The sequence below is a fragment of the Manacus vitellinus genome, unplaced genomic scaffold (assembly GCF_001715985.3).
Source record: "Manacus vitellinus isolate BGI_N305 unplaced genomic scaffold, ASM171598v3 scaffold_22_pilon, whole genome shotgun sequence".
NCBI classification, from domain to species: Eukaryota; Metazoa; Chordata; class Aves; order Passeriformes; family Pipridae; genus Manacus; species Manacus vitellinus.
The window spans coordinates 9,207,948-9,221,914 of NW_021939632.1; the positions used below are offsets into that span (position 1 = coordinate 9,207,948).

Sequence of the window (13,967 nt, forward strand, 5' to 3'; positions counted from 1 at the left end):
CTTTGAAGAGCTTAGAAGAGTTGATGAGATGGAGAGATTCAGGAAAGCTGCATATAAGAGAAGTAGGATGGTTGAAGATCTGAACTCCAGGAAGACTGCATGGAAAAACTTACGGTGAAATGAGGGGAAGCATGCACAGAAATCCTGGCCATGAGTTACACTAGAGTGTGGAAAACATGCAGGGACTGTAAAACCTGGGGAGGCTGTTTTGGACTTGGAGTTCCCTTGAAGGAAGAAGTAGTTCTACACTAACACCAGTAATAAAGTACAAAGGTTAATAATAAATAATGGTCCTCTTGCTGAGAAAACTAGCAGATGTGATATCCAAGGGCCATTTTGTCAGTGCATTGCCCACATCACACTGTGCTGGAGCCACAAGTTTGTCAGAATGTTGGTTTTATGTCTCTGCTTGGCCCTCTGCTACTGCCTGGCTAGTGCAAATGCCAGGGGAAGGCCACAGTCCCTGTACACCATGCAGCTTCTGGGGAAAACACCTCTTAAATCAGTTCCTAACTGTTGTTCTGCAAATGGAAGGAGGTGACACCTGCTATCTTACCAGAATCTCATGGCCATAGGAAACCTTCAGCAGGACGGGGAGGCGATCAGTGCCAATGAAATCATGTCTAGCAGTGAAAGAGGAGAGAGTCGAAAACATTAGAAACCAACCTTGTGCCCAGGGTGATAGAATCAGGATCACACGGAGCATTAGAGACAATTCACTTCCCAGCTAAAGAGTCACTGTTGCATAAGATCCCCGGGGAGGCGGGGATGGGAGCTGGTGGTGGGAGAACATTGGTGTTTGGGCTGGAATGAGTGATACAGTGATGATTTTAGTCATACACCTATTTAGGAACCCAAGTTTCTAGGCCAACAAAATGCCAGTACTTCTCAAATATGGTCTGCTGTGAAAGGGGAGGTGTTCACTTTCCTTCATACCCTCTACAGGCACACAAGGGCTAGCAGCTCTAGCTGAGGACAAAAATATGACTATAACTGCATAATCAAAATCACAGGAAGTGTAGCATCTTGTTCATCTCCTCAACTGTCAGATCAAGGCAGACAAGTGTCCCCAGCATGTCACACTAAATGCGTTTTGCACTGCAGTGTTAAAGGACATTAAAACATTCCCCTGGGGAAGACAAAGTCTATGGAGTCCAGAAACTGGACATGCTCAGGAATCTTTTACTTGCCCATTCTTTGCTGAGTAAGGGACATGTGAAGGGAAAGGATCTGGCATGGAAACACAGGGGACTGATGGCATGTGCTGTTCTGGCACATAGCACAAGGCTCTGAAGTACAGGTAGTTGTCCTTGTCACCTGTGTGAGAGCTGGACAGATTTCTCCTGTCCTGGAAGAAGTGTTCCTGACTTTGGGGAAACACTGAAGAGTTGGTTATCCTGAATTCTCATCTGGTGCAGCTCCCGAGGGCTAAACTCAATATCCTCTGCCCAAAGCTCCATGTCCATCTTCTGATCAGAAGGAAACAAGAAGGCCCTAGGGAACCAATGAGCTGATCAGCAACAAGGACATGAAACTTCCCCAGGCCCATGGTCAGCACATTCAGTCCAGCTGGGCTTAGCTGGGGGACACATCCCATTTCATCAGGTCCCTGCAGCTCTCTGCTTGCTTCCCCACCCAGACCCACCAAACAGATTTCAGTTGCAGCTCCATAACACAGGCTGCACCCAAAAACCCCACCCTATTAATTTGCAAATATCTCACAGCCCTGTGAGCACTTCCAGACACCCAAACAGACCCCAAAAAGAAGGCTGAGCTCCAGTGAGCATTGCTTACCAGTCCACAGGCACCACACCCTTGTTCTCCAGCAGAAGCATCACAAGGGCAGGCTCTGAGCCTACAGGGGCAGACCCAAAGTTGAAATCCAGCAGAAGAGGAGTATACACTGGAGGGATCAAGCATGTGCTGGTCGCAACAGAGAAAGAAGAGATTAAATTGAAACAGGAGGAAGGGTCAGCAGGGTATGACAGGGGAAGATAATTCTACACTGGCTCCTTTCCTTATAAGTCTTATCTGACCTTACACTCTTGGCCCTTTGGGGAGAAGAGATGCTGGGCATAAGGCAGGCCTTCTGACTTTCTAAAAAAAATCTTTCATATATGCCTAATGAGAGTGAGTTGCATAAGAGAGTCCTGCTTAGCTGAAGTCTCTCTTCAGCTCCCCAGTACAACAAAGTCACTGACATACTGGAGCAGGTCCAGTGGAGGGCCACCAAGATGGCTGAGAGCTGGTGCACATTGGCCAGGCTGAATGGGGCTCTGAGCAACTTGGTCTAGTGGAAGGTGTCCCTGTCCATGGCAGGGGGGCTGGAACTAGATGATCTTTAAGGCCCCTTCCAACCCAAACCATTCTATGATTACTTACAAGGAGCAACTAAGAGACCTGGGTTTGTTCAGCCTTTTGAAGCAAGGGCTAAGGGACAGCAACTGCACAAGGTAATCCGATCAGATACCAGGAAAAAATTTTCTACCATGGAAGTGGTTAAACAGATGCTCAGACTAACTGTCGTTTCTTCGTCCTCAGAGATGTTCAGCTTTGTACTGAACAAGGTCCTGGGAAACCTGACCTATATATCCCTGCTTTGAGCATGGGTTTAGACCAGAGACTTTTAGAGGTCCATTGCAATTAAATTATTCTTTGTTTTGGTGGCTTCTTTCAGGGGTGGGTAAGCAGAGAAGTGGAGGTGAGCAAATGCCTGTAGCACCTAAGATGAGCTGCAACACATGCCAACGGCCACAGCATCTCTGTCTGGCTCGTGCAAGAGACTCAAAAATCCTCTAAGCCATTTCCTCATCTCACCTGTGCCTTGTGGGAACTCTGTAGGTGAGCTCGCCGGGAGTCGGGTCTCGCTCCAAGTATTCATTCAGTGTGTCCAAGGAGAAGAGCTTCCAGAGGTGCAACTTGCTGATATTGTTGGCACTTCCTGCTGAACAGGCATCTGTGATGCACAAAGTTGGGTAGATGCCCGTTGCTACAATGCAGCAGAGGGGCTGCTGCTCCTCTTTTGTGCTTGCATGATCTGTAGCTTGGGAGAGAAAGAAACACCAAAAAGTAGTCATGCATCATTAAGGGGAAGCTGCCTGGGTCCTTTTGCCTGCAACAAGGGGCAATGAGACCCTAGCAAGACCAGAGAAAGAAAGAGAGAGAGACTTGTACATAGTCTTTACTTTGGCAGCTTCTCAAAACCTCCAGACCACTGGCTTCTAGTTGTACCTTGCTGTGTATTTAGAGATCACCAGAAGACTATGAATGTGATCCTTTTCAGCTGTATTTACACAATTTAGTTCTGCACTATGTGAAAAAAGCCTTTTTTTGATTTAAACCTACAGTCTAGTTATTTTATGAAGTGTGCCTTGTTTTCACAATGAAAAATGATAAACAGTTGTTTATATCTTGTCTTCTCCCTACCATTCATGTGACATTGCTATTTTCCACTTTCCAAGCTGAAAAGTCTTTGTCTAGCTAGTCTCTTCCTTTATAAATGCTGTTCCCCACCTCTGAACACCCCAAAACATCCATCTCACCTGTCGGGGTGCAAAGAGCATATTTGATTGACCAGGTGTAATGCAGCCGACGGGCTGGCCTTATTGTTATTCCAACGAAAGCTTTTGATCTTGCAGGGATTGTCCCTCTGGAGCAGTCCAACTCTAGAGCTGTAGGAGACAAGAGATGGTATAAGCTTGTGGCATCACTGGTCCCTCTTACACCACATGTATGTTCAGCGCACAGATCTCTAAGCCTACTTGCACTCAAGCCACTGCCACCCTTTTTCTAATTGTTAGGATCAGCTTCAGGTGTGGAAGTTGGGATTCCCAGGCTACAACTGTAGGCAGTTTATGGGGAGTACCCAGCCTGCCTTTGGCCAGCAAAGAAGAGGGAACTGCTCCAGAGGAGATCCTCTAAAAAAGCAGCTAAGGGTTGCACTCCAACATTTCTTTTGGGAAGTTCCTTTATTTAACTTCCTTCTCTGCTGGGAAATTGCATCTTATTTCAAGGTCCAGATTGGTCTAACTTCAGTTGTCAGGCTCTGGGTTATGCTTTTTCTAGCAAGATAGAAGAGTCCCCTCCTACACAAAGGAGCAGACACCTTAAGGTTTGAGATAATCAATGCAAGCTAGCCAGCAAGCAGACCGACCTCTGAGTTCATGATAGATTGATTTTGGAGAAAAGAGGGAAAAGCTAAGGCCCCATCCCATGCTAACTCCTTTACAGTACCTAGTGGATCGCTGCGGACCTCCTCAGGGTCACAGGGCCCAGTGATGAGTTGTTCCACACTGAGGATGTAATTCAGAGAACAGATCCCATCATTTAGCAGTACAATGCTGCAGCTTTGCAGGTCACCAACCAGAACATTTCCAAGGTCCAGGCACCTCTTTTGCGCCTGGAATACAAACCCACCACGCTAAGGTCACTGTTACATGTCAAGCATAGTGGTTGAGTGTAGCCACCACTTATCTCCCCATATGCTGATCCCTTGGCATGTGCAGCGCAGTGCAAAGGGCTCCCTGCTTCATGTAGGACCTGGCATGCCTTGGGAGATAGAATCAGAGAATCATTAAGGTTGAGAAAGGTCTCTAAGATCATCATATCCAACCATAGAACTCACACTGTCAAGTCCACCACGAAACCAAGTCCCCAAGTGCCACATCTACATATCTTTTAAATACCTCCAGGAATGGTGACTTAACCACTTCCCTGGGCAGCCCATTCCAATGACTGACAACCCTTTTTGTGAATAAATTTTTCCCAATATCCAATCTAAACTTCTCCAGGTGCACTTTGAGGCCATTTGCTCTTGCCTTATTGCTTATTACCTGGGAGAAGAAACCAACACCCACCTTGCTACAACCTCCTTTCAGGTAGTTAGAGAGCAGTTAAGGCATTATAATGGGCCTGCAAGGGGCTCAATCCTTCCTGTAAATGCTTTCTCCTACCATTATTTAGGCTGCTTGCCGGGTAGGATGTAGTATATTTAGGGCTGTGAGGAGACTAGCTGGCCAGCTGCACTTGGGTCAAGGGCTGAGAGATGTTTGCTGGCCTTTTCATGACTGCATTGAGTCCCCCTCTCTTTTGGATAGTTGTGCACTCACATACAATTTATAGTGACTAGGTACCTCTAACACATTATCACCCATCTGTCCCACATGGTTGACACGGGGCAATGCCTTACAAAGTATTATTTTATTTACCTCTGGTTGCTTAAGAAGCCTGACTGAAAATGAAGGTGGCTGCACCGATCTGCAGATAATAGGAGGAAAGCCAGGTGGATGTGTACTGGCTATACCACTTGAAAAGGTCCACTGCACTTAAAAATCAGAGTAACGGCAGAACAAATGGAGGAGAGCAGACAGAACAGAGGAGAGAACCATGATTCCCAAGGAGCCAAACGGCTTGCTTGGTTCAGTTTGAAACAGAGGATTTGAGAGCAATCCCAGAGGATTTGGGAATGTCACATTTGAACTGGCAGGACATTTACAATATGCTGTTGCCCATTAGGCCACTAGAATTAGTTCTATTTTCTACACTGAAAGCACAGTCTGGGAATTTTGCTGTGAATCTTTATTGATTGCCTCCAGTACAGATTGCACAAAAAAGGAAAGTCCAAGATCCCCATCCCACCCTAGTACCCCTCCTACTACCCAGTGGGCCCCAGTTCCTTACCCTGATGGTGCCCAGCGCCCCCTCTCCAACAACCTGTAAGGCATAACAGACACTTTCGGGAGACACAGGATCTGAGATTTTCCACCTCACAAACACCATAGCTTGTAGCAGATACTTGGTCTCCTCATCTGGAGTAAAAGTCCATGCCTGAGCCTGCAATCAGAAGAGAAGAGAGTGCTCACAGGAGCTCCAGACCAGAGACAAACCCAAACACCTCAACAGTTGCATTCCATGCACAGTCCCTTCCTCCATTACAGCTAACCTAAGTCTTTACAGAGAACTCTGGAGACACTCTCCCTTCAATCATCCACCACCTCCATCTGTGTCAAAGACTCATATTGGGAATGCACATTCAGATATTCAAAGTCAGGCTGTGGCTGTATTGTAGAGAGCAAAGTACAACTTTGGTAGACCTTAAACTTACCATGGCTTCATAGGGCTGGAGGATCCCTGCAGTGGGGCTGACAGACAGGATCTTACTGTAAGATTGAGGTATCTTCCATGTGAAAATCATGGGTAGCCTTGTGCAGTTTTTTATGGTGTACATTCGTGTAGAGGAGGTCCCTACATAGAGAGGCTTGAAGTATAGATTTCCATCACCTTCTAACAGCAAAAGAAGGGACTCCCCACAACTCTGGAGAGAAATCTCCTGTGGGATTAAGGGGAAAGGTAACAGACATTAGCTAGAAGTTTCAGCTACCTCTGAAGGGACTTTGCAAAGATGTTGCTCCTTCCCAGAAATAAGAACAAACAGGATCTGAAGGAGAGGGGAAGTTCTTTAGGTTGTGCTGTGAAGTAGAGCCCTGAGCATAATACAGTGCATTCCAGCAGATGGAAATGCAAGGGAATAAGGGCTACAGGATGTTTGGCACCACAAGCACCTTCTTTATACAGTGCTGATCCCACAATTAAGTGTTGAAAATATTCTTTCATTCCTATTTCCAAAGAGAAAAATCCAAACTAACCATTAGGAGATATAATAGGCATCATAGTGCAAGTCACTGTGAAAAGGGAAGACTACAAAGGAATAAAACTGCTCACCATCTTCCACTTCCCTTGCCCTACCTTGGTGTATCCAGGATAAGAGTTCAGCTGTAAAGGCAGGATATGCTGCTGTGAGACTGTGTTGACTGGGTGAGTGGAGAGAAAAAAAATCTGGTGGCCTCCTGGAATGATGTGTCCTGAGCTGGGCTTGACCAAAACAGAGGGACAGGCAGTTTGGTTCACACTGAAAGTCATCAAAGAGGTGCTCATGTTCAACAGCAGCATGCTGCAGTAGGCATCAGTGTCAGGAACCACAGGAGGAAAAGTCTGGTGGAGACAAGCAAGAAGGGTTGTTTTCACTGGATTTAGAAAACCAGTTTAAAGAAAAAGCTTTCATGATATTGAATTCCAGGTTCCAACAAGCACTGCCCTGAGTTTATGTAACACTTCTTTTCAAGGAAAGAAATGAAACCACCCAAGGGTATAAAAAATATGGGCTTTTTCCTTCCCACAATGGCCCTCATCTTTCATATGCTCATGAGATCAGTGAAGCTACTTTCCTTTATGGAATGCTTTATGTTCATTTAGTAAGAAAGCTGCTTGCTCATTTCTGCATGGAGACCAACCTCCTGGATCAAGAATTCCAGCAGGCTGGAATTTGCTCCAATTCATACATATCAGGCTGCATGTCCTGGATTAGTTGAGGAGATTTTCTAAGAGGTTCTCAAGACTATTCTTACTTCCTAGGATCAGATATCACTTTACCTCATATGAACAATACTTTATTGTGCTACAGAAACAGCAGGAAGTGTGAAGAAAACTTCCATTCTACCTTGCAACCACTTCTCTTCCTTAAGTGTGGATTCTGTGTTTGTCTAAGTGCATGCAGAGTACTTGATGCTCCTGGGAGGGAACTGAACACCCTTGTTAGTGCCTATGTTCACTTAAACAGAAAGGAACGAGATCCCAACAGCTTTCCTCTCAGAGCTAATGAGATGCTCAGTACAACCTGATATGTTGGAGGCTGGGAAGCTAATGCAGGAAAAAGAGCATCCTACTTCTGTACCAAAGCAGGAATCTCCACACCATCAGAAACCACCAAAGTCACATCTGAGGATGGTGCAATGGAAGAGAAAGTAAAGACTTCAGACTAAGTGTCTCTGCAAATACCCAAATGTCAATCAGTTACACACCTTGGGGACATCGAGGATGTACCGTGGAATGAAGTGTTCCCGTCCTGCTTCATACGTGTGTGCTCTCAGCTTCACAGTCAGGCACCATGACGGACAGATGGTGGCATCATTCTCAACATTGGTGTAGTGTCTCATCACCTGCAGACATGCAAGGGACAGCACAGAGTGTGTGCAGGGAGTGTGGCAAAGTGCCTTCAAGTGTATGTACCATTGCAAGCAGCTATTTGTTCAATGACATCCCTGGGGCTAAGGAATTTACTTTTTCAGGGAAGAAGGACTAACCAGTGCCAGATGAGGAACAAAAGACCAGTGAGTAACTTTCAAGCAGAAGGATATATCCAAGCTATTCTGTGATATTACAAGAGTTGCTTTAGGAAGAAACATCTATAGACACTCTAGTGCAGTTTGAGAGACTTGCAAATGTTAAGTTTCACCTACCAGGATATTTCTAGGTGCTAAAACTCCTGTAACTGCAGACCTGTGTGGCATGAATCCTATGCCATTTGGAAGAAGAGGCTGCAGTAATATACAGTGCCCTCAGCAGCTTTACTTGTGGAGGGCCAGACAAAAATAAACAATTTACTGTCCATTACCCAGGCCATGATAACCATCCTTGTGTAGGCTCTCATCTACAATAACGGTGCAGTAATTCACATAATTCCTGCTTCAAGGAGGTGTACATTGCTTCATGTTCACTGGGGGTAAGAGCAAGTGTACCTGTCCACATGCATGGGCTGTCCTTGCTTCTCTCACTTCTTTGCCAAGACACAGGTGAAGGAGAAATTTTAACCCACTACCGTATCAAAGCAGGAGCCAAAGGAGTTAATAAAGATGCTAGTTTGTCAAATTCAAAATTAAGGGTTTCAATTGAATTTAAACTCCTTCAAAAGCCTTTATTCTGGAAACAATTGCTTACTAGGTCCTCTCTGGTCTAAGTAATTTCTACTAACCTTGTAGAAGGCAAAACCTTCTAGCTCTGCTGCATAGAGACTGTTGACCTGAGTGGGCTTGAAAAGGACACGGAAGGCTGAAGTCTTCAGAGGTGGGATGTCACAGATTTCAGGGTGCACTAGGAAGGCACTGCCATGGCTTGGAGTCCAGGCAACAATGATATTTCCTTTGGTGTGGTTGGTCACATAGAGAGGAAGAGGTTCTGCCCTGTGAGGTGGTACACAGCAACCAAAATCGTACTCCCTGGGGCTGACACTAACATGAGTGGGAAACGAGGCGAGATCACTTCTTACGCCATCACAGAAATATTCAGTCATGGAGTTGGGTTCAAAGTATTCCTTGGGAGGCTTGTCTTGAGAGATCTACAGGATGGAAATATCTCAGTGTGAGCAGAAGTGTACCTGTGGGAGACACCAGACACTACAGTCCTGACTGCCTTCATGAGCAAGAGGGAAAACAAGATACACTTCAGTAACAGTTTCCTGAACAGCTCAAAGTTTAGGATTCAGGGAGGCTCCTGTTTGTAAGCCAGTCCTCAATCTAAAACTACATGAACCAAAGACAAACCTGTGACTGAGTTAAATCCAGAAAGCAGCTTAGTGGCTGAGCTGGGGTAAAATCCAGCTGAAAAAGATAGTGTTGGTGTGTGCTGGGAACATTAACAGCAGAGATACTAAAGAAATCAATCTGGCACCTGCAAGTCCTTCTACATCTGTCTCCTGTGCAACAGAAACTCAGCATATGCAGTGAACAGCTGGGAATGTCTTAGATTCCAGTGAGGGCAGCTCATACCTCAGGGGGCAGCATGAGGGCTCCCTTTCCATCCATCTGCAACTTCCCATCCTTTAGCATCACACTCAGGATATCAGGGGGATAGAAGGTCAGTCCCCTCACCATGTTGGTTCGGTATGAGGAGAGGTGGCTTGCCTGAAGGGTGGTTGGCTTAGCTGTGCCTGAATGGCAGGTACCAAAAAAGTCCACATACATGGGCTCCTGGGAAAACACCAACAAGAATAATAAGAAATAAACTGTCCTTCTGTGATTGCTTTGAAAGGTACACCATGACAGTACCTCACTTCCAAAACCATGCCTGGGAAAGGCTTAGCATCGGCAATGCTAGGCTGCCACTTACTTTATGTCTTTTTGTGACACAAGAACTTTCTCGAAACTGGAGTGAAAATTGAAGGCACTCAGTGCACAGCTGTGCAGCTAAATTTAACTCAGAGCCCTAAATGGACAGAAGCCACTGAAGATGCACCTCACCCCACCCATAGGCATTACTGACTGTCTGTCCACATCCTATTGCTGGTAGGAACCTGCACCATGGGGATTCCACTCAACAAGAGCCCAGGTCCTGCACTTGGGTCACGACAATCCCAGGCAGCACTACAGGCTTGGGACAGAGTGCTTGGAAAGCTGCTCATCAGAAAAGGACCTGTGGGTGATGGTTGATAGTTGGCTGATCATGAGCCAGCAGTGTGCCCAGGTGGCCAGGAAGGCCAATGGCATTCTGGCTTGTATCAGAAATAGCGTGGCCAGCAAGACTAGGGAAATGATCACCCCCCTGTACTTGGCACTTGTGAGACTATGCCTTGAATACCGTGTTCAGTTTTGGGCCCCTCACTACAAGAAAAACATTGAGGACCTGGAGTGTGTCCAGAGAAGGGCAGTGAAGCTGGTGAAGGGTTTGGAGCACAAGTCTTATGAGGAGTGACTGAGGGAGCTGGGGGTGTTTAGCCTGGAGAAAAGAAGGCTCACTACAACTACCTGAAAGGAGGTTGTAGCCAGGTGGGAGTTTGTCTCTTCTCTCAAGTTAAGAAGTAATAGGACAAGAGGAGACAAACTTAAGTTATGCTAGGGGAGGTTTAGATTGGATATTGGGAAAAATTTCTTCACTAAAATGGTTGTCAAGCACTGTGAGGCTGTCCAGGGAAGTAGCTGAGTCAACATCCCTGGAGGTATTTAAAAGACATGTAGATGTGGCACCTGGGGATATGGTTAGTGATGAACTTGGCAGTGCTGGGTTAATGGTTGGATTCAATTATCTTAGAGGTCTTTTCCAGTCTTAATGATTCCATGATAGGTATCAATGAAAACGCAGGGGGAAGAGATTTTCAGGGGCTACTAAGTGAAAGAGGCCAGCCCTGTTGGATTACAGTGGAAGATCCTTCTAAAGTATCACGGCAATGAAACCACCCTTTGCCTCCCATACCTGATGGTGGACAAGGCACACGACTCTACGGTGATAGGTCATTGGGTGAGTAGGTCGAAAGGTCACCTTCAGCGTTAGTGTTGTTGTGCCCTCCAAGACTCCACAAGGGCGATCCAAGGAGAAGACACTTCCTTTGCAATCAATATCAAACTGGTAAAAGGCTGGGACATCTGACATGTTGCTGATTTTCAGTGTCTGCATCAAACTTTCTCCAAGATTGATCCATTCGAAGTCCACAGAATATTGGTCCAGGGACACCAAAGGACCTAGCACAACATGCAAGACAGATCCTGGACTTGTCACAGCTGTTTCTGTCAACATGTCACAAGCCACTGCTGTACTTAACTGATCTTCCCAAACCAGATCACCTCAACAGCCAACACACCAGCCCTAGCAAACAGCTGGACATTCACTTAAAACAGTCAAACATCTGTCTCAAGCAAGTGTAAACCCCAGACAGTGCACCAGGGACAGCCAGGATCCCAGCAGAAGGTAAGCCTGTGACTGTGGGCTATGACAGTTCCTAGTCCTTCCCCAAGCATTAACCCTCTCCCTGCAGTGGTAAGAAGATGGTAGGGAGAAACAGGGAAGTCTTTCACTCTGGTACCTTTACACGAGCCAACCACCTTCAGAACAGTCTCCAGGAGGCATCCAGCAGATGTGATAATGAAATAGTCAGTACTGTGTTCTCCTACTACTTGAGGCTGAAACTGTATGCGCAAGACCAGCTTCCCTTTGGCAGGAACAATGCCATGGGACACATCACAGGAGAAAACATAATCACAAAGCAGAGGATGTTTTGCTCGCTTTATCCTACATGGTGCATCAACCTGCAAGTAGAAGAGAGATAGGTTAACAAAGGGGCCAACATGAGCCAGGATGGCTCTGAATGCAGGGCACTGATCAAGTAAGAACTGCAGTTTTCATCAGAGCTGAACACCAACAAGAACACCAAGGACACCACAGAAATCCTGTGCAACAAACTTCTGCCCTGATGGAGAACTGGCAGCAGTAAACTCCCACAATACTCTCAGAAGTCAGTGGGCTACAGCAAAACTCTGTGATCTCTGGGGTTGGAGTACCCCTCCTGGTAGGGAGAAGGATGACTCAAGGTGTCCTCAGGGGCTAAAGTAGCCTAAGTGACTTCTGTGACCATGGGAACAGGAAGGCAAATAACTTATTTCCCTGTATCCACAGTTCCACCCTGTCTAGGGATTTTCTTTTCACAAAAAAAAAAAAAAAAAAAAAAAAAAAAAAGCCAGTGCTCTGACACCTTCCTCAAGCCCCTTAAAAGAAGGTCCTGATCCTTGCCTGGTGATGCTGAGCATCACTGCAGTGCGAATAATAACAGCACAACAAACAAGTGCGTCTTTGCCACTCCTGAGTTGTGGAGCCTGGGGAGGGAGCACTGCTGTCATCCATGTCAGCAGTCTGTGGGTACATCCATCATTTAAGGGGCTGGGATGGGCTAAGCTGGCACAGGTAACAAGGTGCTCAAATGCAGCCCTTCTAACTTTTAGAACAATTCACTGGGCTGCAGTCCACTGAAGGCAGCAGAAGGTCCATCACCTGCCTGGGACATATGCACACCAATTTGAGACTGCCACACAGGACTGATGGGCTTGTCCAGAGCGAGCAGGAGACCTGCAGGATGCAAAGGACAGTGGTGGCTGCCTGATCTGGACCAAGCACAGTGGGAAGCAGGTGGGAACTGCAATACTATGCTGCAAATGGCTATGTTTTTAGCGCTGTAGCTGGAAGGCAAGGGTGAATAGCCTGGTTGGTAGGGGAAGACTCATCATCTCTGTTTCATTCACATTCACACTTAGGTTATTTTCACAGCATTAAGGGAGATACACAAGACCATATGTGCCATGGAAATGTGTCAGCATGCCAGCTTCTCACAAGAAGTCAATCTCCCTCTCCACATACCACAGACAGGTTGAAGATTTCTACACACTTTTCCACAGTTGTCCCCACTGGCACTGATCCAAAGCACAGGACATCCCGAAACTTCCCAGGCTGTACACCTTCACACTTCTTCCCTGTCACATGCACACGGAGATAGGGGTACTTGGCTGTTAAAGAGAATAGTATACTGGATTAGGAAAGAGAGAGGGAATCTCCATCCCTTGATATTCAACACTCAACTGGACAAGCCTCTGAAGAACCTCAGATTACTCTGAAGTTGGATCTACCTTCAAAGTTGGCCCTGGTTTGCACCAAATAAGCTCCCTTCCAGCCCTAATTTACTTAACTCAGAATCACATCTTTTTTTTGTCAGTGGCCACACAAGGCACTTCAGGCAAGGACTTGCTAACCATTGCTTATTTTATCTTGCATCCAGAAAGCTTTAGAAATTTCTCTCTGCCTCTGTCTAGCAGGGACAGACAAGACACTGAGTGCAGACAAAGCCAGGAGTTTGTGGAGGTTTTTTCCAGTGAAATCCTCTCATTTCTTCCCCTTCGTCAACTTAAGCAGGCCTCAGAAATGCTGTTTTGGCCAAAGCATGCCACAAGATATATTGGACACTCTGTCCCTTCAGATAACACTTCCAAATTGGCAAAAGTACATTAGAGAATTTCACAGGCCACTTTCAAACCATGGGCCTCACTTGCTCATCAATGCATTGAGCCAGTAGTGGCACAGCCTTAGAGTGCAGGCCCTCCCTGTATCTCTGTGGAATGCTGTTCCACAGTTAGGGGTGATACATATTTCTTTGAGTGTTAAATGCAAGAAAGACTCACCTATGGCTTTTAGCTGGATTATCCTCTTTTGTTTCTCTTGATCTCCAAACCAGCATGTGGCTGCCCCATCATGAACCCCAGCCACTTTGGGTTGGAAGACCACCTTGACCATGCACTCAGCACCTGGTTTCAGCTTGCCATGGTCAGGAATCATGCAGAAAGGACTTGGTGTCTTCCAGGTAAATGTGGTAAAGAGATCAC

At 46.2% G+C, this 13,967-nt stretch overlaps 1 protein-coding gene across 1 annotated transcript in view; it reads right to left on the minus strand.

Moving 5' to 3' along the window:
• CFAP65 (cilia and flagella associated protein 65) overlaps positions 1–13,967 on the minus strand; it is a 31,984-nt gene that overhangs the window by 13,378 nt on the left and 4,639 nt on the right. The window contains exons 5-20 of the mRNA XM_029959883.1: positions 13,767–13,966; positions 12,952–13,097; positions 11,627–11,849; positions 11,020–11,285; positions 9,600–9,800; positions 8,807–9,169; positions 7,857–7,994; positions 6,745–6,990; positions 6,104–6,328; positions 5,680–5,832; positions 4,234–4,399; positions 3,543–3,671; positions 2,818–3,043; positions 1,795–1,923; positions 1,318–1,494; positions 557–623 (exon numbers count right to left, since the gene is read on the minus strand). Coding sequence (XP_029815743.1) covers positions 557–623; positions 1,318–1,494; positions 1,795–1,923; positions 2,818–3,043; positions 3,543–3,671; positions 4,234–4,399; positions 5,680–5,832; positions 6,104–6,328; positions 6,745–6,990; positions 7,857–7,994; positions 8,807–9,169; positions 9,600–9,800; positions 11,020–11,285; positions 11,627–11,849; positions 12,952–13,097; positions 13,767–13,966 — 3,055 coding nt within the window. The remainder of the gene's footprint in view (positions 1–556; positions 624–1,317; positions 1,495–1,794; positions 1,924–2,817; positions 3,044–3,542; positions 3,672–4,233; positions 4,400–5,679; positions 5,833–6,103; positions 6,329–6,744; positions 6,991–7,856; positions 7,995–8,806; positions 9,170–9,599; positions 9,801–11,019; positions 11,286–11,626; positions 11,850–12,951; positions 13,098–13,766; position 13,967) is intronic.